Here is a 27,250-nt window from a genome sequence, read left to right on the forward strand (position 1 = left end):
ATTATAACAATATTTTATTTTAGGTGTAATTTATATATATATAAATATACTTTTTAGGGGATGAAGTTCAATAAACAGCAGTTTTTTTCATGTCATCACCACAATGTTCTTTAAGTCCTGGTATTAGTGATACTAGAGTTCGATCTAACCACGCAATTGGATTGGGATACATGAAACCACCTTCAAAAAATCCAAGGTGACCACCATGCATCAGTTCCATGTACAATACATTATCTTTCGATTCTAAAACACAAAAATTCTTAATTAATAATAATTTCTTAAAAGCAATTTATTTATAGAAATAAAAATAGTCATGCAAATAATTTTTTTTACTCTTTATAGAAAATTAATTTAAACAAAAGTATATTTAAGATTATAAAATATAATTAATAACCAAAAATATAGTCATAAGTTTAATATAATATATAACATTTACATTGATCATTGTGACACCAAAAATGATGGATAATCCAATATCAATAAACATGAAAATACTCAAAACTATTTTAATTAATTAATTAAAATTATGCAAATGATTTTCTGTATAAAATTTGCGTGATTCAATTTATACTAAATAAGATTTGGTTATAATAACACAATCGTCTAATTCAGAGTATAATAATAATTAATAAGTTTGAAAATATGTTTCATACTTAAACAATGCTTTTGGATGTTAAAAATATCAGTTATCTTAAACTTATTTTATACATTTGATTTATTACATAACATTAAATTAATGAAATGAATCACTTTAAAATATGTTATAATTAAACTAAAATTATAACTAATGTACAGAAACATTTTTCAGTAATAGTTACTAAAACTTAATTAATCAAATAAATATTCTTTATAAATTTAATGATCAACTTACTTGCAAAATTTTTAATAGGTATTAATAAATCTTCTGGTACTAATGGATCATCTCTTGAATTAATAAATATCATGGGTATTTTTACATTATTTATATAGTACAAACAACTTGACCATTGGTAAAATTCATGCAGATTCTTAAAATTGTTTACTTTACTGTAAAAAGAGAATTATAAAATATTTTAAAATAATTTAATCTAATATGAATTTATAATATATAAGTGGTTAAGCTTGGGTTCAAGATTAGAGCAGACAAAATTTCAAATAATTTAATTTAATGTTAATATATATTTATGTATAAGTAAACAATATTTTTATTAATATATTACAATAATTATTTAGAACTTACATAACTTTGTAAGTTATAAATATACACACACTTTTATTATTTATAAAGTAATGATTTATATAATTTAATTATAGGATTATGAAAATTTAAATCTAAAATGCAAGCATATTTACAGTATCCAATAAACATGTAACCAAAAACTTATAAATTTTAAAAAAAAATATTATAAAATAAATTTTAATATAAAAAAATATTTTTTTATTTCAAAAGATGGGAAATTTGAGTTGATATTTGAACAATCAAATTATATAAATTTTAACACCATTTATATAGATAAATTATAGTAAAACTATGATAATGTCAACACTAAAACTGATAGAACACTTATTTTTTGTACTTATTAATTTCTATAACACAAATATTAACTTTTAAACAATCACAAATTACAAATCATTTTTAAAAATATGGTTATTTATATTCATATATAACAATATTCTTTATAAATATTAAGAAAACATTACTTGTTTATTATTTTGTTAAATATGTAATGTAATTTAAGACTAGTATGATAAATATTCAATAAAAGTTTGAAGATATTTTATTCAATAAATATTCTATTAAAAAACTACATAGCAAATTAATATCATAAATGATTCAGGTATATTTATTAAAAATAATATCTAAAAATAAAAAAAAAATTAGTCATAGAAATTAGAAACAACTAATTGTAACTATGGAATATTTTCTCATTTGTAACAATTGTCAGAAATATATTTGATCTAATAATGAAATATTTATTTTTAATTGATTTTAAAAACAAGTCACAAAACATTTAATACCACAATATTACTTATTATAAACCAAACCATGTAATAGAAGAAATACATTTTCTATAGTAATTTATTTTTCAAAATTTTAATAATAAAACGATATAAATATAATCAATATTAAATCAATTATACAAGAAGGAATCGAATATCATACCTCACTAATAATATTTATATAATAATATTTAAGAATATTAAACAGTCAACTCGCGATATAACGAATTTCAAGAATTTCAAGAGCCGAGCAAAATTTTGTTACACCGAAATTCGTTATATTAAAATCATTAATCAATAAAATTTGTTTAAATGATATTAAAAAAAAAATTTATATTTCATTAGATTTTTATAATTACATACATACATATTAAATATTATTATATATTTTATTAAATATACATATAACATAAGTGATTATTGTTTAATTAAAATTTATTTTTTGTTTATTAGGGTCAACCCTTAGTTATAGGTAGGTAAAGAAAAATAAATTAAAATATTTTCACCCCCTCATTTTATTCATTAATATAAGAAAGAAATTTGAGTTAATTTGGTTATGAGTAATAACCCTCTTCACGTACCACAAGGAAATTTAAAAATTGCAAAATAGGGTTGGTTTGTTGTTAATAGTTTTTTTTAATTGTTTTTTAATATTATCAATAAACCATAGAACTTATCATAAAAATATACATAACTTAAATTATAGATACTTATATTTTTAATAAAAAATATAACTATATAATTTTACATTTTTATATGAAAAATTATACAATATCAAATATTTCATTTACTTAAAAAAATTAACTTTTTTACGGTTTTTTAAGTGTATCAGAATAACGGTTGATATGACAAAACATTCCACATAAGAATGATAATAAATTAAATTCTCTTAAAAAAGTTGTTGGGCAATAAAAATATCAACAAAAAAAACTCATAAAATTTGTAATATCAAGTTCCAAAATTGTAAAAATGTATTACATTGCAAAAGCCTTGTCCAAAAAAACTTAATTATGTAGAGGAGACAAAAATATATTTAGTTTTTTGTTACATCATGAGATTATCAAGGGAACAACAGTTTTATTCATTATGTCGAACTTCCATAAATGGGTAATATTTTAAATATTAAAGTATAATAAGATTTAAATATATTATTTCTTATTTCTAACCTAACCAATTTAAATAAATAATTTTACCGAGTGTAAGCATCATCAAGTTCAGGTAATGTAGCTGCAGAAATAATATCTTTTTCATTTAATGAATACTTTTCTTTTATATCATCTGTCAATAGTTTACTTCTATGTTTTAAAATTAAAGCTTTAATTGCTTCAGTTAAAGCATACAAGTAGAGTCTTCGAAAATTTTGCCAATTTAATAAGACACCAGTTGCTCTAAATAAAATACAGTAGTACAGTTAAATATTAAAAAAATTAATTTTCTATTTATAAATATTAGAAATCAAAGGTTTATAAGTAGTGAACATTTTTTAATAATATATACTCTATAAATTTAAAAATATATATTTTATACTTAAATCTAAACACTCATTTAAGATATGATAAGGACTAAAAATTACTTCAAAGCATCGTATGGTTGACAAATAGATATCCCGGCAATAACACTAATTGGTCGAGTTTCACGAAGTTCTCCTAAGTATTTAGTAACTAAGTTACCTCCCATGCTATATCCAATAATTATGATTTTTGTACTTGGATAATGTTCTGATAAATTGCAAAGCATTAAATGAAGATCATCAGTATGACCTGTAAATAAATTAAATACTTAGTTTATCCATTGAAATTATTTAAATAACCATTAATAAAGACTTTTCTAAGATGATATTAATAGATTAATATTAATTTTTTCTTAATTTTATAATAGCGTAGTTTATATTTTTATCAATAAATAAAGTGTTTAAAATATTTTGAAAATTATTTAGAAGATACCAGATTCAAGTATAACTAAATTTAACAAATAAATATATTTGTAACAGTACATTATAAATAAAATCATTTGAAAATATATTTACCATATGTGAATATTCTAGAAGCAGTAACAGGTACATTATGCAAAGCACCAACGTGATTAAGAACTGCACATCGATAGCCTTGATTTTGAGTATAATTTACAAATGTTCGAATATAATCACTCTCTGAAGAATTACAAATTCCAGGCACTACAACTACAGTTATGTCCTCTGAAAATAATTATAATCATGTAAATAATATTATTAATTGTATTTATAACCATACCAAGTTCTGGTTCATAGAAAGTTGGTTTGAACAGATCATATGTTAAGGTAGTTCCATCATCAATCATTAAAAATTTTCTATCTCCTTTGGGACATGGACATCTTACTCTACCAAAAACACTATATAAAATAGTTTGAACATGACCACTGAATCCCCATAATCTAGTTGGTACATATCTAAAATAAAATAAAATTATGTAATAATATATAAATGACAAAAGTGTACAATTTAAAAAAAAAGAAATGAACAAATTGATACTTGATTGCCTATTAAACATACATATAAATACATCAAAATATAAAAGCTAATTTTAATGGCAATCAAATATTTTTGAATACGATATAAATTGATTTTATTTTAAGTAAATATATTTTTTGTTATACAAATGAAACTAATAATACTTCTTAGTTTGATTAATGATATATATTATTATAATATATTTAATTAATATATATTATTCTTATAATATTATAATATTATAAACATAAAACATAGTTGTTTCTTTCTAAATTTTATTACTGAATTTAATTAATTCATACAATCCAACACATAAGAAATTCATATGTAATTTTGGTTTACCATGTGGTTATGTACATCAATTGATCAAGTGTTTTTTAAGCAAAAAGTAAGCAGGATATTAAAAATGTTTATAAAATTTAAGTATAAAATATAATAATCAATATTGTTTTGTTATTTAATAATGATTATAACACATTTAATTATTTAATAATATGTAGATTAAATCAAATTTAAATCTTATAACATTTAAAATAAAAATAAAAAAATATTACATTATACTAATTAAAAATTATATGTTATACCTATATATGGATGCATACATAAATACATAAAATTATGAAAATTATTGAACACATATATTTGTATATTCATATATTCATATATTTGTATATGTAAACGTTAAATTCAGATTTAGAATACTATTTCATACTTAGTAAAATAAGTAGCAATTAATCAATACCAATTCAATAATTGCAGTTAAATATAAACCAGAAGAACCTTATATAGTAAGTAAAATTAATCAATCCAATTAAACTTTACATTAAAAAATGTATTAATACACAGTATCTAAACAGAAGCAATAGAGGAAAAAAATTATTATTTAGCTGTTAAATAAACGAAAGGTCATAAGAGGTTATTATAACTGAAACTTTCTTTAAATAGCTCTTCTTCTTCAAGTACCATATTCATTAACAAATATTGGCAATCATGTATATAATTTGATCTTTATTAATGGCTGTTTTTAATAGAGATATCATAGATGTATTGAACCACTTTCTGAGATTGTCTAACCAAGAAATTTGAGGTCTTTCACGGTTTAAATAGCTCACAATAAACTATTTCAGATAATTGAAAATTTGTACATTGTAATTATAAAATTCTTTATGGAACAATTGAAATTATTTAGGATTTATTCTAGTTTATTTTACTAGTATTTTTTCAGATATTAAAACCAAGATTCAATATTTAAAAACTTATAAATGGTAGAAGCTTAAAAAAATTGTTTCAAATCATGGTTATTCCTTAGGCATCAGGTTAAGCTGAGCTATTCCAACCCTATATAAATGTATAATTCTCAATTTTTTTATGTAAAATATAGTATTATAATTGATATGTTAAATAGGTCATGTAAATATTCAATAAGACATATGTTTTTTAAATATTCATTGTAATCTATTCATAAAAAACATATTGCAACAATTAGCATACCTATTCATAATTTAAATATATGCAAAAATATGAGACAAAACCCCTCTTCACATAGGTACATCACAAACTAAGGAATAACATCAGTTCACTAGTTTTTTTGATTTTTTTCGCCAAACAACTACACTATAAACAAATTAATTTTTTTCCTAAAAATGTTGAATTGGATACAACTGATACAAGTGACTAAATATTTTTGTATAAGCTATACATATTATATAATTTATTTTTATGTATCTATAGGGTATAAACCTTCTACTAATAATAGGTAAAGAGCAAACAATTATAGAGCCCTAAACTTCATAACCTAGTTTATTACCTACTTAAATTAAATGTAAAAATATATATAATTTAGTGCATTTTATGTATAGAACAATAAACAGAAGACTACATGTTAAGTGATGTCAAGTAAGTTAAATTTTAATTTTATTGTAATTAAATTGTTTAAAACGAGAATTTTATATAACAAATATTTTATATTCTTGTCGTATGTGGTCTACCACGCATCTATATATATATATATATATATGTATTTTTTAGGTCATTCTTATTGATTCGAAGGCGATTAAGTATTATCTGAACAATTTAACTTAAAGTCTAGTAATAATCATGACTGTAATCGTAAACATATGAGAAAATTAGTTACAGTTTAGTTTGTGCTGTTATACGTGATACATTATTCTACAGTTAAAACACTTTAAGCATTATATTAGCAAAACATTTTTATTCAATTGCTCAATTAAAGGAAAATACCATAGCTTTTTTAAAGGAAAGAGGACTAATTAAAATTAACACTCCTCCTTATGTTTACTGTGGCTTGTAAACTAATTTCTATACTCACAAAAAATAAGAAAAGAACAAACCAAAACTTTTAATTTTTAATACTTAACTATTGACATATTATATTGTAATATACTAATTTACCTACATATTATAATACATTAATGCATATTTTTATATAAACATGCGTGATAGACCGCATATGATAAGTAGAAATGGGCGGTAGGCCACATACGACAAGAATACTAAATATTTGGTATATAATGAATCTAAATGACCATAGGTAGTGTTTCAGAAACATAATATAAAATACCTTTCTATTTAAAATCAAATAATTACTAATGGATTTTTTTAAATACCTATCCTTAGAAATAAAATATATTTCAAGGAATAAGCTACCCTGTATTATGAAAGCACAATAAATGTCCATGTTTTAAATTAACATTATTTGTTAAATTTAACAAGGGCAATAAAATGTTAAAAAAAAATCTTATAAAAAGCAGCTGAATGTTTTACTTATAGTTGTTTAATTTATTATGGTAATTAATAAAAATAATATATTAATAAGGTACAGAGCTTAGCTCAAAGTTTAGAGGAAATGTAAAAATTTGTAGATATTATAACACAAGTTTTGGTTTATTCTTAAAAGTCATAAGACACTTTTTTGAAGAATTTTTTATTTATTAAAAAAAGTGTTCTTATACATTTTTTGAAAAGTCAATATTATTTTATAAATATTAAAAAAACTATATGCAAATAACATTTTGTGAAAAATTACCATTTTTATGTTTTTTGCAATTATCTCTCTAAATATTAATTATAAAAAAAAAATCGCAGAGTACTAAAATTGATCCAATTTATTTTTACTAAAATATGTGTAACTATAAATTTTTGAGTTAAGCTGACTTATTTTGATTAAATTGAGAAAACATAAAAATAACTAATTTTTCTGAAAAACAAATTTAATAATATTAAGAAAATTATACTTATGGTTTTATTACCGGGAAAAGTTTATTTATTTAAGTTAATAAATATTTTAGGGATAGTTTTATTTTGATTTTATTGTGATAATTGAAATAAAAATAATATAAGTACTTAGAACTAGATGCTAATAAGTTTATTTTTAGATTATCGGTAATGTAATCACACAAGATATCATGTAGTGCTATGTATAATAGTTTTGTTATAATGTCATAACATAAGCAACATTCAGTACGTCAATATTTGATTTTTACCTGATTATAAGTATTATAATTGTTTTAAATAATTATTAGTTATACTTAAGTATATATAATATCATTATCTCGACAAGAAATTTATCTCGTTGGGCATCATAAGCAACAAATAACAGGCAGTAAACTCTCATAAAATGGAGATTGTTTACTGTTTTTTTTTTTTTTTTATAATATTTGAATTATTTGTTTTAACTTTGACACTAGTCCAAATGTAGTCATTGAAGAATGTAATATTTTTTTGGAAAAAAGATCAGATTTCAACACAAGAGCCCCATAAATATAAGCTTGAACTAAAAAAATTGAACGAATTATGCCAAAATTTATCTAAGAGTATTAATAAAACAAGTAAAGTCTTAATTAATAAGCGTTAAAAGTTTTCAAGCTCTATGAATGATTTATTTGATATTACATCAAAATTCATTAATAGTAATGACCGTTGAAGATAAATAGTTTTTAATCAAATAGCATGAAAAAGGATGTACGGGTGATATATACACATAATAAGTATTGATAAAAATATAGCCAATTTAGAAAAAAGGCGACTACAACGTAATTTATTGTAAAATGTTATGTAATATATTGGATTTATACTGTTAAGGTCCCATCTGCCCTATTAAATGACATAGAGTTTGTAAGAGTGACGATAAGCGAGAGTCAACATATTATAATATAAACATTAAATTATAATTTAAATATAACATAACATTTTTTATAAGTAATAGTAATCTAAATAAACATTGTGTATAATACATTAATAATAATTTTAATAATGTAATTACTGTACTCCAAAAATGTGTAATAATTTAATATTACCTTATATTTCATATTGCTTTAATTTTAAATATGCTTATAAATTATTTTTCAATATTAATACCATTAACTATTTATTATATATATTATATTATTTACATTTTTATTGTTTAAGAATTGTTTGCAGTTGCTAACTGAAAATAGCAATGTTATTGAATGTAATAAATGTTTAGATAATATAAAGAATATGGTTGAAATATTTACCAATAGGCAAATAGTGTCTTGATAGAAAATATTTAAAATTGATAGAAAGGTCTGCTGTATCCAGTCCTATTCATTTAGTATGCTCAAGGCTGTATCAATTGATCATGATATTGTTATGATTTGTGTTGGTCAATAACATATTGGACCGTCTTATGATTATTTAACCCCTGACTAATGATTTTGGCTGTTGACCTCCTAACACTTGTGAGACAGTATCGGATTTGAGATAGAAATATTGTAGCCCACCAAAATTAAGATACTTACGGCTCTTCGAGTTGGGGTGCAAACTTCAGGACTCTGTTGAGGAACTGTTTGTCTTTGCAAAAGAACAATGGTTTCTGTGGTTGGCTGGAGACGTTGAGCATGCGAAACACGAGGATGAAGAATATCGCCACGGCAGCCAATACAGCTACAGACATGTTCTGTGAACCGTGTTCTTACACACTCGAGACTAGGATCAGTAGTAGCAGCAGCAGCAGTGGCAGTAACGGCAGGGGAGGTGATATGATGACTACTGCAGTGGCGGCCACCACAAAACGACATGGGACGCCTGGATGTCACGCGTGCGTCACGGCTACAAAATTATCGAGTCGCGGACAGTCGTCCGTAGCAGAGCAAATCGATTGACCGGTTAGGAGAGGATTGCTGAGGAAAAACAGTGAGCCGTGGACGGAGGGTCGGATGACGAAGAGCGCGAGACGGTTCGCCGGCGACGGACAAGCCGATATCGTGCCGAGAGCGGACGGACGGACGGACGGACGGTGTGAATATTTAAAAAGTCGCGTACCCTCGGTCGCCTCGTTGACGGAAGGACAAACGCGGACGGCGGAAAGCTCCCGCGTCGTCTACAAACCACACCGCGGCCGTGCGGTTCCCGTCGACGTAGGCTCCTCCGTTCGCTGTGCGTCGTGTCATGTAGCGCTCAACACGCTTAACCACTGCGGAGGCGGTGAACGACCAGTGGCGATAGTACGTAACGACGAGAATACGCGACGCGGTCGAAGACGGCGGTCGCGCGGACGTATGTGCGTGATCTAAGGACGTTATCAATTATGCATGTGTGCGTGCGTGCGCGCCGCGTGTGAGTGCGTGTGTGTGAGTACGTGCGTGAGTAATATTCTCAAGTCAATAATAGTGTGCGAGATAGCCGCCCGACATGGCAGTGAGGCGGTGGGCGGCGGCGATTTCGGGCGACTACCGGTTACGGTTGTACTACTACTACCCGCCATCTGGTACACGATCCGTTCGCGGCAGAGGGTACCGCCCGCGCCCGTTCAAATTCTATGAGCCGCGTGGTGGTCCCTTGTCGATCGGATGGTGCGTAGGGCTCGGTTTTGAAGCATTTCACCTCCCCACCGTTGAAATACGCGAGACATTAATATAAATGATCACAAAGGTCTCGTGGATCACTTACCGTTCTCTTAACTCGCACCTGGTACCTGTGTATCGGCTGGGGTGTGGACGAGCTACAGTGATCTGTCCTCAACTGTCGTCTCTTAACATGTAAGCATTGAAGTCCACGGTGACGGATCGTTCACAAAACTGAAACAAGATTGAGAAGATTCGTTTTTCAAAATAATTTGTTTTTATCAAATTAATGTTTATATCGGTAGAAGACTTATTATTATCTATTTATATGTTATTACTTATACGAAACAAAAAATGAGATCGGTCTAGTACTAAATAAATTTAAAAATAAATAAGTAAATATTATTCGTTACCAGGGTTCAAAATGGACATGAGAGTATTAATTTATTAAGTATTTACGATGTATGACTTCACTAGAGTTACCTATAAAAAAAAATAAGAAATGTGTCTTTTGTACATATATTCTATTCCATGTTTTTACATTGCAGGCCGCGAAAAGGTATAAAGGTTTGGTTATCATTAATTAAAATTAGTGTAGTAAATAAAAATCTCTATTTTCCGTACTATTGGCTATTCCCGTTGCTAATAGTTGTATTGAATTATTGATTTCTTTTAATAACTTCGAGGTTAACCAGGATTATTCTAAAAAAAGTACCGGTTCCCAACAACTTACCGCAATGAAGTCATATTCAAGTAAATCGACAGCGTACTTATTTTATGATACCAGATTATATACGATATGTAAAACATATCTGTTAAAGTTATTTCAGACGGGTAAACTTTGAGTTATTTTTATTTTTAAAACGATTTTTCTTCTCGCGAATTGTTTCTGACGCATAAGTATTATCATAAATTTGTAATAAGCAGGTCCATATTTAAAAATTTGGTGCCCCCTGGCATATCATTTATGCCCCCCTCCAAAATAAATAATAATAATATAACACTTATTTTTTCGTCCATAATCGAGATTCTTTAACATTAAAATATAACTTATACATGAAAATCGTTTAATACTTTTTTTAATTAAAAAATTAAACAAATTATAATATAATAAAACATACAATTTTCTTTTTTTTAATTAACAAATTATAATATAATAAAAATACAATTTTTTTTTAATTTACAAATTATAACATAATAAAACAACTATTTTCTTTTTTATTGTTTTATATTTTTTTTCATTTGGTATATTATTTTTAAAATTAATTTTGCTAAAATATTTTGCCACCTCTGACACTTGACACCCCCAGGCATGTGTCTACCCGTGCCCCCCTAAATACGGGTCTGATAATAAGGGTTTCATTATGTCTAAATCTGATAAAAATCGGTCGATAAAACCAAAAATCATCCTAATAGTGACGTGCAAACCAACGTCATCGGTTTTAATCTGTAACCCTGTATCGGCAATAATATATTCTACACGTGATATTATTAAACGTCCATGCATCATTTGGTTGAAAATATTCAAATGTAATCGAACGCGCGATATCCTAACGGCATCGGGTGTACAAAATAGTGAAAATGTCCGGCACATGCGCAGCAAAACCGTATCAATATTCAATGTATTCATAACTATGTATACTATGTAACTATGTATTCATAACATACTAACCCAAGTTGTTTGGTCACACGCAATGTCATATGTACCATAAGGGCACGTGAGGTACGAGCTCAGGGCCCCCGACGGACGAAGGCTTCGAAAAATATAATTTACATTTTTACGTTGTAACATATTGGTGCAACCTATCTCAACTAAATATTTTACTGTTAGATTTTAATAATGAATTATAATTTTAAAAATAATATAAAATAATACCCAACTCAAAATTTAAATGCTGTAAATACGACGATTACTTCTTTAGCGATATATTTGATTAACAACGAGTTATTGACGCACAGTAACGACGAATACGAAGTTATTTGTTATTGCGTTTCCGTGATAAAATAATATAGTTGATGCGTTTTTGAACAAAAAAGAAGTTCTAAGAATATCGTTTTCAATTCCAAATGTTCGTTATAATTTGGAAACTAGTAGGTTATGTGAAATAATAATCGTACCCTTGCTTTTAAAAGGATCCCTGAACTATCCAAGGTTAGTGTATCCAAGGGTCCCTGCACTGTCAAAGACGGCTCTGGCCACACGTTGTTCGCGTCCCGTGTGTCCCGCGGGAACGACCGCGAAAAAAACGCGGCGTAACGGTGGCGGCGGTTAGATAGCGTTGAGATAGCTCTTCAGCGGCGGCGATGAACAACTCGACGCCTTTTTTTTCCAAACTTTTCTCGCGATCCCCTCCCGCACGCACCGCCATCGTGTTCCGTTCTCTCGACATTTTATTGTGTTTCGCGTACGTGCGCGTCTTATCGATTTCACTCCGGATGCACGCACGCACCCGCCCTCGCCCACGCACGCTTATATTATTTATACCGTTCGCGCGTACGCGCGTACGTAATGTCTGCGGATCGCGTGGAACGTACGATTTTTTCGTCAACGCGCGCGCGACATGTCCGGCCGAGAATCTCCGACCGCTCGATAACTCTGTCCCCATCCCTGTCCCTTTTCGTCACCACTAACACCACCACGCACCGTGCTCACGGTGCCATACCGTTTTTTTTTTTTTTTTTTTGGGGGGGGGGGAAGATTTTTATTGTTCAAAGAACGCACATTATATCCGGTTCGTATGGGTACTAATGTACGGTTTGATATCCCTATGTTTTTGAGCTGTGACTGGTACTGAACTCTAGAGGATTGGATTTTAACGGTGTTCATTTTTTTATTTTGATGAACTACTTGCATTTTTTCATCACAGTCCGGCCGTGTAAAAGAACGCCTGGTTTGATGGTGTAGTCAGGATTTTTAAATGGGAGGGGGGTCTTAACACTTTGTTGGGCAGGTTAAGTAAGATCGAACTTGAGATTTTACCTTTTGCCCACTTCTACCACCTTCTACCACCACCACCATCAAGTTTATAAGTGTATTTCCAGCATTTTAAAACAGTTTTTATAATATTTATTAAAATGTATATTATAATAATAATAAAATAACGGTGGTCAGCTGCGTCGCGACTTAATGTGATGTAAAAACTATAGTGATTATAAAATTATAGTGTTAGACGAGAGTATAGAGTAAAAACTCTATGGACGGATCGCTACAAATTTTATAATAACCACCATAAATATAGTGATAATCACGGTAGAAGTATCATAATACGCTTATGTACCAAAGATAAACTTCCGTTATTCGTCAACATTTAGTTAGTACCAAAGTTTTAAAATACTTAAATACTAAATATTAGTATACTAGTATAATACATACATATACACACAATCCACTAGCAGTCCATTGTCTATATTTCGATCACTTAAACTGTTGGTGACTGACTTAGCTACTGGCTACAGCATTTTAATGATAATATATTAGTATCTAGATTTCCTACATGCCGGTGGAGTCCTAATTAATATAATCAACCGTCTCATCATATCTAGTCAAGTAATTAATATTTTCAATGCAAATTAATTATTTACCAAAATTAAATTAGTGTTAAATGCAAATGAGTCGAGCTAGCAATAAAGAAATTTACTATGGGAAAATGAAAATTTTATACCAAAAATTTAATTATGTATTGCATGAAATATTAAAAATGATGTGCTCATCGTTTAACAGAAACGGATCTTAGGTAAAAGTCACACGCATTTCGGCTTCACTTCGCGTATCACTTAAGCAAGTTGTTCAAGTCACGTAATCACAGTTGAAGTGAATCACACATTACCATTGTAGCATTATTAGGAGTTAAAGTGACAGTCAAAGGAGGACATGTTCACTTCGACATTTTTTCTTTTACCTCATAAAAAGTTTGATTACGATAAATACAATCTGTGTTTAATTACCAAATGTAAGAGATAAAATAACTAAATGTATGACATTTTTGTATTTTTATCCTAAAAAATAAAATTACCCTCAAAAACTAAGAACAATAAAAGCATTTCGCATTATTCGGAATCTGAAATGACCAATGAAATATTTGATTTGTATTTTACTTAATAAGTTATTATTACTGTTATTTATTATACTGTAACAGTACTATATTATTATTTATTCATGAGATACCCGTAGTGTGGAATAAATGTTTAAATACAATATTGTGTTCATTTTTATCCCACTTGCTATTCTTATAACGAATTTATTATATGGTAGTATGTACTGCTGTCCAATGTTAGGACTTTTTTTTGATAATTTCGAAGAATATTTTTGTCAAATCTCATAAAACTTTAAAAGTAAAGAACATGTTATGATGAAATTAAAAATAAATTTGGGGAAAAAAATAATTTACAATAATACATACATACTCGTATATATACATATACATAATCTATTAGATTAAACCAAAAAATAATAAGTACACACTCACAAAATTCATATATAGATATATGCAAATTCGTAATAAAAATATTTTACATATAATTTTACAAATGTATATTCAGATTATACTTACATGTATAAATAATACGATATATTAGGCACGTAATAGTCACTGCAGGAGTAAATGACAATAATGCTTTATATATATACATATATGTACGTGTAAGATACACTTACGTAATAACTAATAATATTGCATAACTGCCAACTGAATCATTTGACAAGGCGAGCAAGATAATATATTGGGATAGTATATGAACTTACTTTGTTGAGTGTAGTATTGTTATTATGATTGTATTGTGGACAAATAAATATTAAATATTGACTAGTGTAGAGGAATGTATAACTTGTGTCTCTATTAGTCATCTTAAGATAGGTTCCATATATTACTAACGTACTCTGTGAATATTGTTAAAATAATACAAACTGTTCTCAGTCAAATATCGTGTATGTATAATAATAAATATAATGCGGTACATCGTATATATACCATTAAGCTATACATTGCGACAATGATGTGGATATTCAAGTCATTGTGCATTAGTACTGCGTCATCACGACGTCAAATGTATTGCCTTCAGAATGTAACTATATGTTTAGCTGCGAAGTGCTTCTAAAGGATATTTTGAAGCATAAATATTTATTAATCGTATTTCGGCGTGCATGTTTTGAATTCACAATGCTTGCGTGTTCTAAAGTTATAGCAGTTGTAATGGAAAAATATAAAATATTTATTGACTTTTTATGTAGTAGATACCAACGGCTTATCATTGTACGTGGAATTGACTATACTTATATATATATATATAGCTTAGTATATCAATCATTTGAGCTGTGGTCTATTGAATATTTTATAATAAAATATAAATTGTATTCAATCGTATAAAAATTAGCACCTATTTCATAAAACTTATTAAAAACTAAATTGTTTTCTTATTATTTTGTAAAAGTTAATAATTGGCTCTTATACACAAGAATATAATATGATTGAAATATATTATAAATTATTTGTCTTGGATTTTATTATTTTTATGATTATCCAAGGATTCCTGTATAAGGAATTGTGTGACACGTGTGTGTATGACAAATGTTTGTATGGATTATTTAAAAAACTTTATTCATTCCTCACACTAAATTAAAATCAAATTATTTTAATAGACGATATACAAAATTATTCTATTTAAATTTAAATGTTAAAATAATTATGCTATAACTGATGAGACTTTAAAGGTGTTATGTTTCTATAATTAGACATTTTTATATCATTATTAGTAATTGAAATAGAATTTACTCATTAAAAATCTTTTTTAACAAAATGTTTACTGTTTATGAACGAATAGTTTTGATTGTCATTTATTACGCATCATCATAAACAAATCGAACAGAATTTAGAAAATGTCCAAAATAGGATAGTAGTTTTCCAAATTTAAAAATGAATGTAATTAGTTCTTTAAATCATTTATTATAAAATGCTTATTGTAAGAATCCAATGAATCATTTTTTTTTTATCTAAAATATTCACTAAGTATCAAATGTTAATTTTCCGGAGTGCCAATGTTAAAGTTTATTAGATAAAATCAATACAAACATAAAAAATGTATATTACTCTTAGTCATGATTAATTAAATTATAACATCATAATATTCCTATTATATAGGAATATAATAGTTTGACACACTCTTATATGCAGAGTTATTTTTGCATTTAATTATAATGTATAATATTTATTATATTATACATACATATTAATATATATATTTTTCTCTTATTTTCTTCTTTCCGTTCCCCTAATACATAGTTATAGAACAGTGTAATCGATCGTGACCCACTTGATAACTTAGATATATAGCTAATAAGCATGTGAATAATTTAATATTTTTTAAGTATATCATAACCTCAGTTATACCACAATACCTACAATATTTTCATATTAAGTAAAGAACGAATACATTTAAAAATATTTCAGCTTAAATTATTACTATATCTTTTATCACGTTAAAAAAAATTAAAATAAATTACTCTTTATTTAAATTATATTCCAATACTTGTACGTCTATAACTATGTATTATACATCTATACCTATATATATATATTAGTTCAATAATTCGATGAACCAAATAATTCTGTAAACTAATTTTAACTATAATACATTTGTATTATATAAGTATATATACATATGTAGTATTATATTGTAAATTAGGTTATTAAAATAAAATAAATAATTCTTGGCATAATTTTATGATTGTTTCATCATTATGTAGACCATAATAATTTAAATTTATGGTAACAGTTATTTTACTTATATTCAGAAAATGTTGAGTTAATAAAAGTATAAATTATATATTTATCATATTAGTTAAATTTTCTTTAAAAATATGCCAATGCATTATTGTGATAATTGTACCAGACAAATGCCATAATTAAAATAAATTAACAACATTTTTTGTGATTAATATTAACTGTATTAGCTGACGTATTTATAATGATTGAAATAATAAAAGAATCATAGTGTTTTTACAATCGTAATATTTATTGGTTATAACTGTAATGATTATAGTACTGCATTATTGCGTACTATCATATAAGTACATCCGTCACTACATTTCATTATTATAGGCCAAATACAACATGTGAGTGTGTGACCTTACTGTTACAGTATAAAACTACGTATTGTAACTAACTTGTTGACTTATTAATACGTTTTTAGATAGTACATGAATGTGTCATAGAATGTATACCCTTAAAACTTTATAATTTGTTTAAATTATCTATATTTTAATGTATTCGTTGAAAACAGTCAACATCTACATTATGTACACAAATTATGTCCTACATTAAATATATCGTTCTAAAAATCGTTAAATTAAGTTGTTGCACAATTCTTTATATTTTTTGTGTATAAATCAATTTTTTTTCTTAAAACTTTGTTTATTTTAATTAAAAAAAAAAATAAAATTTAACATTTTTAGCATTTTAGATGGATAAAATAAAGACTCAAGAGTTTATTTATTTCAGTTAAGCATAACCAAGTATTTTATTATCATTTGGAGTATAAAAGCTGAAAAGACAAATCATAGTAATCAAAACGAAATTCTGATAATCCTATAAATAAATAATACTCAAATTAAATATATTTCTCTAAAAATCAAATTTGTATTGAAAAATGTAGAGGAACTCCGTCAGTTAAAATAATTATCATATATATATATATATATATATATATGTGTGTGTGTGTGTGTGGGTGGGTGTTATAAATTTTATAATAATAATAAAATTTTAATTTATTGTTTAAAATCATAAAAAAATTAACGTTTATATTCTGTCATAACAAAAATCTTTATTTTTTTTTTTAGTATATTTTAAAAATGTCACTTTCATAAAATTTTATAAGTACCTTATTGGAAATTTTTAAATTTCCATACTTCATGATTTTTCAAATTTACAAAGTTATTAAGTGCAAATGAATATAAGATGAATAGTATTATATTCTACTTATGTTAAAAATATAGATAATCGTTTAAACATCAATATACTAACCGATTTAATTTATAGATATTCAAAACATAATAGAATTACTCATATACTCGTAGTATATTATTTAGAATTTTCTTTGTCTCTTCAAATGTATTGGTTAATTTTAAATTTATATAACACGAGTTTTCAGGTTTTTTTTCATTCTTACCTTAGATTTGAGTTACCTACCTTGTTATTTAGTTTATTAAATATTATATTTAATAAAATAAATAAATTAAATTATATTCATCAAGTAACTTATTATATGATAGTCTCAGACAATTAAAAATTGTTAAACCATGTAAATGTCTAAATAGTATACGTACATAATTCAGTTATTTTTAAAATTTCAATGATTTACTGTCTCATTTAAATTTAATGTTTGCATAATAATAATACAAATATTTATACATTCAGTTATTAAATTCTGATATGTTTTTATCTATATCACATTTTATACTTCATAATTTTATTTATTATTACCTTTACGAGGAAGAGTTGGTTAGATTTGGTGTACGTAGGTATACTATAATACTATGATTACACCTAGCACCTTAGGTCGTAAAACCGCGCAAAGAAAAAATAAATTGTTGTGTTCAAGATTGTTACACGGAAATTTAGTCTAACTAAAATCTAAAGATTTTATAACTATTTTTTACTTTTCTAATAATCTATACCAAGATCATGATTTATATTATCATGCTCTTTGTCATATTTTCAAAATTAATTGTCTATCGAACATTCTAAATTTAAAACTAAGCGATTCATATTAGCATATTTGTGCCAAAAAAATATTGGATAGTTTAAAATTAAAAAAAAAAAAAGTTGTCAATGAAATATAACTGTTTATATTTCTAATAAGATTAAGCAGAACTATCATTTAAAATGTATTGAAAAGTTCGAAATTGTATCTAAATGTTTTCAATAAATTGTCTTATTAAACACTATTCTATGCAAGTTCGAGCATTTATGCATCAAATATTTTATCGAGTTAATTAGAATAACATAATTTTATCTATAATTATTTGGAAATAGAAAAATAACACTTTTATACGCACTTATTTTTAATTATAACTCTTATACCTATAATCAAAAATTGAACAAGCAGTACATGTATAACATTACATGCAATGATATGTATAACATGGTAAATGCTATTGATTTAGTGTTGATAAGTATGTATCTAATATATCATGTTCATTGATTATTTAAAATACACCTGTTACTTCTTAAAATTATGTTTGTATTTAATTTATAATATAGATTCCGGTAATTTTTTATGACACTAATATAATATATAAAAATATAACCCAAAATTGAATGTAAAATATAGAGACCATAAAAAGTATTTGGCATTGACAAATTTAAAACGATACGGCAATTTCATTGAAATTAATAACTTAATTTTATTTTCATACAATTTAAAATGTCAGTTACCACTGTTATCTAAAACTAAGTGTATTGTTAAAAAAATTAAACATTATTTACATAATTCTCATTAATTTGTCAATAACAAAATAATTGTAGTAAAAATAATTCTATCTTAATCTTTTAGTTAATACTCAATTAATTGATTGAAATTGTATCTTTGAGTACGAAAAGAGTATTTATTACAGGTTATTTACAAAAATAATAAATTAGAATATATGTTATTCATTTTTACAAAATTTTATTTTAGCCAGGCATAATGTAAAACAAAATTGCGATACTATTTATACAATGATTCGTGCAGTGTTTGAACAGCTTAAACAACATGCCCTATAATGAACAAATAAATGACGTCGCGCGGTCTAATAAACTAAATTCTATGTGGACGCATAACAGTTTTGCAGCAAAATTTATTTGCGCAATAGTCATTTTCAGTGATGAAATATGTCATTTTATTTTTTTTAAACATCTTTTATTATTATAGTTAGTGGGTGTCCATTTCATCGACAGCGCATTAATTATTATTACCTGTGAATGATCAATCTGAGCGTTTTTCTCATCGTTGGTTTGGTGTACACTACCACCACTTATATTATAGTTGGCAATTGCAGGTATAATGTAGTACATAATAGAGACAACTAATAAAAAAAAAAAAAAAAACAAACTGCTGGAAAGGCTGAACAACGATGAGTGACGTCCATCTGGAAGACTTGTTCCACGAGTGCGATCGAAATGGACAGGGGAAAATCGGTCCTGTTGAGTTTCAAGAGCTGTGCGCTAAATTCGACATTGGCCCCAGTGACTCGGATGTAATATTTACCGACTTGGATCGCGATGGTGATGGGCAAATATGCTTGGAAGACTTTGCATGGGGATTCCAGGACTTTTTGTCGCCTGACAAACAAGATAAACCTGATAAAATTATGTTTCACGGAGATATGCAAAGGAGACACTCGCACGCCTGGTCTAATTTCATAGCTGGCATCGGTGAACCAGCTTTGCAGAAATTATTTCATACAAGGTAGTATTTAAGCAAAGTTTTGTTTATTATTATACTGTCGAACTGATAATGTTTCATAATTAAATAATTATTAAATACCATTCATTACACAGTTTCGATTTTCTGTATATTACTTATATTTAATGGTCATGTCTTTAATGTATCACAAGAAATTATCAGATTTTTGATTATAGCTATTGAAGTTTTTAATTTTTATATAATTCAAAAGTAAATAAAGTTATATCTCATTTTTATAATTGATAAACACAATATTCTAATACTTTCTTTACTCAATTATTCTTGGTTAATAATTAAATTAAAATAGTTTCTAAATGAAAATGTTTATTTTACGAAAAGTTGATATAATAAGTTCATCCATATATTTAATTATATCAATTAAAAAATAGTATCACTTAAAATTTTTTTTGGATTTGTTAACAAAATAATGTTCAAAATATATATTTTATAGAAGTTTCAAAATTTATATTATACTATAGTCGTGTTTTATTTAATCCAAAATTATATTATTGAGAGTATTTTAAATCAGTCAACATATTGAAAACAATTAATAATTAAAAAGAAAAAATAAGTACATAATATCATAGTCCAAAAATAATGTATTTATTTAATTGTATATTTTGCTTATTGAAGAATTACCATACAAAGTAAAACTGTCTAGAACATTTAAATTTATATCATTTTAGTTATCATACAATACACTTTTAATAAACTTGTGAATTAAAAAGTTTTATTTCTTGGATAACTTTGTTGTTAGTTTATATATAAGGGACTTTATAAATGTTGTGAAGTAATTAAATTACGTTTATTAATGTATTTTAGTGGGAAAAAATTAGCTGATTTGTATATGGAAATACAAAACTGCAGTCCATCAGCAGATCTTATAACACATTTTGAAGGAGCATTGAGTTCTTTAATGCAAGATGTTAAACGATTACATGAGGACAATGAAAAACTTGAAATAATGTTTAATCGGTAATGAAGTCAATTGTTTTTTAAATGCATTTTTAACATTACAATATTCTGATTTACAAGTATTTTATATTAAGCGAACGTCAAATGCATATGATGAGACTACGAGGTCTGGAAGAAGAAATAGACGCACAAGTAGCAAAAGTAGAAGCTCAAGCCAGAGACGAAGCAAGGGAAAAATTTGAATCTGAAAAAAAAGAATTAATGAAAAAAATGGAAGCTGAAACAATTGAATTGAAAACACATTTGAAATTGTTTCAAAAGGTTTCCAAGAATTATCCATTAATATAATATTTATTTGAGTGTATCAACTGAACTAAAAAAAAAAATGTTTAGGTGAACACGGTATTAAGTCAGAAAAAAGTGGATAAAAATGATATGGATGAAACCATTGAAGAGTCAAGAGAGTTAAGACGTAAATTGATTGATACGCAGACGAATTTAGCAGTTGTTCGTTCAGAAATGGAAAAACTTCGGTCTGAATACGAAATGAAATGCGAGCAATTTAATAACAAGTGTGTAAATGTTTTGTTAATATGTTACATCAACTTACAAGGTCATTAATTATTTATATACATGTAAAGTAAATATTATTTACATTTAAATTTAAACATTTATTAGAATACAAGTTAATATCGACCCTTTAGAAGAAGAAAGTGGAGCCCAATACACTATAAAAAGACTAATGGATGATATTGGTAATTCTACATGTATTAAAAATATTAAAATATATATTCTAAAACTATATAATTTTCTCAACATATAATATTGCAGATAGCGGACGTTCAACTCTTATGGAATCGAATTATTACCAAAGGGATTTACAAGATGAACTCTCAAATGCATCTTCTATAAATGGACCTTATCATTCGGCAAAAACGGTATTTTACTTATTACCAGTGCTTGATTTGGCAAAAATAAAGAAGGGGGATTCTGTTTAGTTTAAAGAAAATAGCGTTCCCAAGATTTGTTAAGCGTTATATTTATAACGTAATAATAGTAGGGGGACGCTGAAATTTCTGAAAATTATTTGGGGTACTCCATCCCTCTGCGTCCCCCATCAAGTCAAGTACTGCTTATTACTATATTATTTTAATAATTTAAAGATACTTATAAAGGGAATATAATAATTTATTTTACTTAATATAGTTTATCATTATAATTTAATTAATATTAATAACACATCATTATTTATGATTATTTAATCATATGACAGTAATCAAAGTTAACAAATCTTAAACATGATAAATGTTGTCGAACCAGTTATCTATACTGCCATATAAATCCAATAATTTCTAACTCCAAATGGAATTTTTATTTCATGAAATATATAGGATCTTTTCCGTTAATTCATTATCGCTCGATAAATGATGTATTACTCTAAAAACTGTAAAACTGTATCTTATCTAATCTAATCTAAATAAATTTTCTTGTTGGGTTGAGAATATATTATAAATATTGAAAGGAATACTGAAGGATTTAAAAAGATATAAAAGTTTAATGTATTGGGATAATTATTTTATATTGTGCCTTTTTATTCCTTAATATTAACAATAACATTTATTTTAGATAGAATTTGAGGAAATGAGTTTATCCGGTCGCGAATCGCACAATACTATGCATTTCCACTCACCTACTAGTGCGATGAGTATAAATAGTTATGAAATAACCAATGGAGATCCAGAAAGAACATACAAAATTGTATTCGCTGGAGATGCAGCTGTGGGTAAAACGTGTTTCATTCATCGTTTTTGTAAAGGCACTTTTGCTACAAAACTCGGATCCACATTAGGTTTGAGTTATATTTTAATTATTAAGAACAGGCAATAGAAATAGTATACCAAACAATGAGGAATAAATAATTTGTTGTTAAAAGAGTAATATAATTGATATCTATAGTATTTTTTAGTAAAAATGTATTTATAAAATTAGTATTTGGCTTAACATTTTTGGTTTTGTAATTTCAATATTATAATATACCAACAATTCCTTAATTTCTTGACCAGATTTATAATTGTTTATAGCGAAATATTTAATAATATGTATGTTTCTCTAACCTTCGTTCAAAATATTTTTTCGAATGGATGAATCATTAGAAATTCATTCAAAAGTATTAAATAATAAGATAATAAAAATACCAGTTCTAGTGATCCACTCAGGTTTCAAATTATTCCCCATTTTTTGTACGATCATCAGTATTTAATAGATAAAGCCAAAGCGTCAAAGAATCATTACATACAAGTAGTTTCATTATATTTTTACCATATTATTATTAAAAATCTTCTTAATACACATTTTGCAATATATGCGCAGTTATTAATAGCTACGACTCACCTTAAATATTTAGGAATAAAAATAATCAGAATTTCGATTTGTATTTCAAATTTAATTGTAGACAGAAAAGTAATTGCCTGCTTTGTTAGTCAATTAAATATGTATTTCTTGTAAATCTATCGTTTGAATTATAAAATCATATTCTCTTCTGATTCAACTTACAATGATTTATTGTTTATAAACACTGTTAAAAAATGACATTTTGACGATATATATTTCAGCAAAATCGTTTTAGCAAAAGGACATTTAACCGAACGGATATTTTAATAAATAGTCATTTGGCAAATGAAAAATATATATTTATTAAAGAAAAAAATCATAATAGTTAATTAAAATTAAAAATCGATGTTGTGTAACAAAATTTTTGAGTAACCGATATTGTCTTCATTTTAATATTTTTCCACCTTCTTTATATGTTTTCTGATGTTAGCATGCATATTGACACCTATTGACTTATATATTATAACAATATTAATTGTTAAAATTTATTTCAAATTATTATTTCACTTAAAAAATATGTGTTTTTTCATTTGATCAGTAAAATACTCACATTATAGTAATAAGACAATTCGCTAATAATTAATCCACCTAAATGTCCCTTCATCGAAATATTCGGTTGATACTAAAATTGTTGTAAAAATGTATTTATACGAATACTATTTGGTACAATTAGTTTCTACAAGAATTTATTTTTAAATTTAAATTCATTAAAATAATTTCAGGATGACGATATCAATTTTAAATAATAAAATAGTTAACTGTATCAAGTCGTCATAAGAGTATTTATACCTGTAATATTTAACTGTCACTTTGTTTATGTTGTTGTTTTTCTACAAACAACTAGCTTTCTTACTCTTTTCACTTTTGTTTTTATCATCACTGCTTGCGGATTATGAAAAACATCTATTTATTTTTGCATAGGTACTGCCTATTTTTGTAATATTAATTTGTTATTTATTTAAATAATATAATATAAAATGTCATTCAAATGCAAAGCTCTTGTAAAAAAAATATTATACTTGTAAAATTAATTAGAAGTTATATTTAAGTGAATCATTACCAATTAAACATATTAAAAAAAATGATTCGGTTTTACAGGCGTTGATTTTCAAGTAAAAACAATCAGAGTTGATAATAGAAACGTAGCATTACAATTATGGGATACTGCTGGTAAAGTACAATATTCTCAATAAATCTAACAGATGTTTTTTTAAAAATATATTGAACATCAACAGCTAAATAAAAAATAATCTGCTTTTATCGTAATTAGAACTGAATAAGGTTTTTGTTGAATTCTATGATATATTTATTACACCGCTTTAAAGGTAGATTTTATAAGTTATACTTTTAGTTAAGAATATTTTTCCAATAAATGTAGAATTTATAATAACTATTTTTTTTTGACATAATATAAAATTAATCATAATTTAAATTCTAACTATAGTTTTTCATTTTTGTTGTATAACTTGATATCTTTATCAAATAACGTATCAATGTTAGTAGTTACTAATTACGAAAGAAAACGAAAAGTAATATTACAAACATTGTTGTTCGAAGGACAAGAAAGATTTCGTTCCATTACAAAGGCATATTTCCGGAGAGCAGATGGAGTTGTATTGCTTTATGATGTTACGAACGAAAGATCTTTTATCAATATCCGTCAATGGATTTTATCAATTACGGTAAAAATTATATATTATTATAGCGTATAGAATTAGTTAGGATTTGATTAACAGAGTCTTCCATTGTTTTGTGGTTTTTTTACTAAAATTATTTTGATCACTACAAACAATAACAAACAATTATATAAAAATTAGTTACATTTTTACATTAGTATTACGTTATCAAAGATTATAATATAATAAACATGTTCGTAATTGAATAAATATAAATATTGAATACCAAGAAGTAATTTATTGAATTATTTTATATGATGAGTAGCATTTGTTATTTAATTTACTTAACACCCTTTATGGTGTATTTCTATTTTTAGGATGTATCTGATAAACAGTTACCAGTATGTATTTGCGGAAATAAAGTTGACTTGAGGCAAGAAGCGGAGTCACAGGGATTAACGTGTGTTTCAACAGAGCACGGCGAACTTTTGGCTAAGGATTACAATGCATTATTCTTTGAAACTAGTTCTAAACTCGGATCGAATATTAATAACGCATTGGTTACGATATCTAGGTAAAGCAATTTTGAACTGATTTTACATCATTAAATAAATATACGTTTATTATAATGATAGTAATGGGTAATTAGAATAAATTATAATTAATAACAAACGAATGAAATGAAATAAAAAGGATTAAATAATTTAGACTGATGAATATCATTGTACTACGTATTGATTAAATTTAAAAACGACATAAGCGAGTTATTTTGAAATCTAATCAACAACAAAAATAAAAAAATTTAAAAATACGACGTTTTATTCGTATGACAGTGCATACGTTTAGTTTGTTCGGTCATCAAATAATTTCGGATCATTAGAGTGAAATGATGTCATTGAAATCTAGACGTAGTTTTAATTAAATGTAAAAGTATATAATTGTAATTGATACGGGTTTTAAGTAATATGCATGAAAATTTAAGTCGACGAAAATGTATTTATTTTATTTTTATTTCTCAAAAACAAGAATCCTGAACTTCACTGGAACTCTTGTTTGGGTGCCTATGAAAATCCTTCTATAATTGCGAGAAAATATTTATCAGTATATGCAAAAGCATATAAATACTCATTTAATTATTATATTTATTCTCAGATAATTCTTCTTAAATAAAATATATAAATTAATTAAATTTGACTTATACTTGATAAGTCTAAACTAAGTCAAATTTTTATTTCAAGTGATTTAAGTTCATTTTGGGATTTTAAAATAAAAATAAATATACTTTTAAATAAGTATACGTATTAAAAAGTTATTACGTTATTCAATAAAAAAATATTGACGTATATTGAATTATAAAGTTATTCCAATTTATATAAATTACATAAGGTTGTGTTATAGATACATTAAGCACTATTATTTTGCATTAATTTGTTTGTTATTGTTTGTTTTTAATATTTGGATAAATTATTTTCAGAGAAATGTTAATTAGAGAAGATGTTGATATTCAAACATCTGCTTTATGCGTTGCAGAAAAAGATCATCGGAGATTAAATTTGTCTTGTTGTTAATTAATAACAATATATTAATTTATATTTATTAA

At 25.9% G+C, this 27,250-nt stretch overlaps 2 protein-coding genes across 4 annotated transcripts; one reads left to right on the plus strand and one right to left on the minus strand.

The window, feature by feature from the left end:
- On the minus strand, positions 1–10,169 carry LOC112683383 (abhydrolase domain-containing protein 2). The gene is made up of 7 exons (XM_025554406.1): positions 9,248–10,169; positions 4,230–4,405; positions 4,007–4,174; positions 3,554–3,740; positions 3,174–3,368; positions 872–1,026; positions 1–243 (listed from the first exon to the last, which is right to left on the minus strand). The coding sequence occupies exons 1-7, from the start codon at positions 9,400–9,402 to the stop codon at positions 68–70; spliced, it is 1,212 nt and encodes a 403-aa protein (XP_025410191.1). The 5' UTR covers positions 9,403–10,169; the 3' UTR covers positions 1–67.
- On the plus strand, positions 6,023–27,250 carry LOC112683381 (ras and EF-hand domain-containing protein homolog). Of its 3 annotated transcripts, XM_025554403.1 has the most exons (12): positions 6,023–6,362; positions 20,322–20,731; positions 21,551–21,703; positions 21,778–21,964; positions 22,037–22,215; positions 22,322–22,398; positions 22,475–22,581; positions 23,270–23,492; positions 25,133–25,204; positions 25,592–25,716; positions 26,028–26,224; positions 27,125–27,218. In XM_025554403.1, the coding sequence occupies exons 2-12, from the start codon at positions 20,397–20,399 to the stop codon at positions 27,216–27,218; spliced, it is 1,749 nt and encodes a 582-aa protein (XP_025410188.1). In that variant the 5' UTR covers positions 6,023–6,362; positions 20,322–20,396. The 3 variants fall into 3 exon arrangements, with proteins under 3 accessions (XP_025410188.1, XP_025410190.1, XP_025410189.1); XM_025554405.1 differs by lacking the exon at positions 6,023–6,362 and having other exon boundaries at positions 20,100–20,731; positions 23,270–23,426; positions 27,125–27,250; XM_025554404.1 differs by lacking the exon at positions 6,023–6,362 and having other exon boundaries at positions 20,397–20,731; positions 27,125–27,250.

Source organism: Sipha flava, unplaced genomic scaffold (genome assembly GCF_003268045.1).
Source record: "Sipha flava isolate LNK unplaced genomic scaffold, YSA_version1 225_pilon_pilon, whole genome shotgun sequence".
Taxonomy (NCBI): domain Eukaryota; kingdom Metazoa; phylum Arthropoda; class Insecta; order Hemiptera; family Aphididae; genus Sipha; species Sipha flava.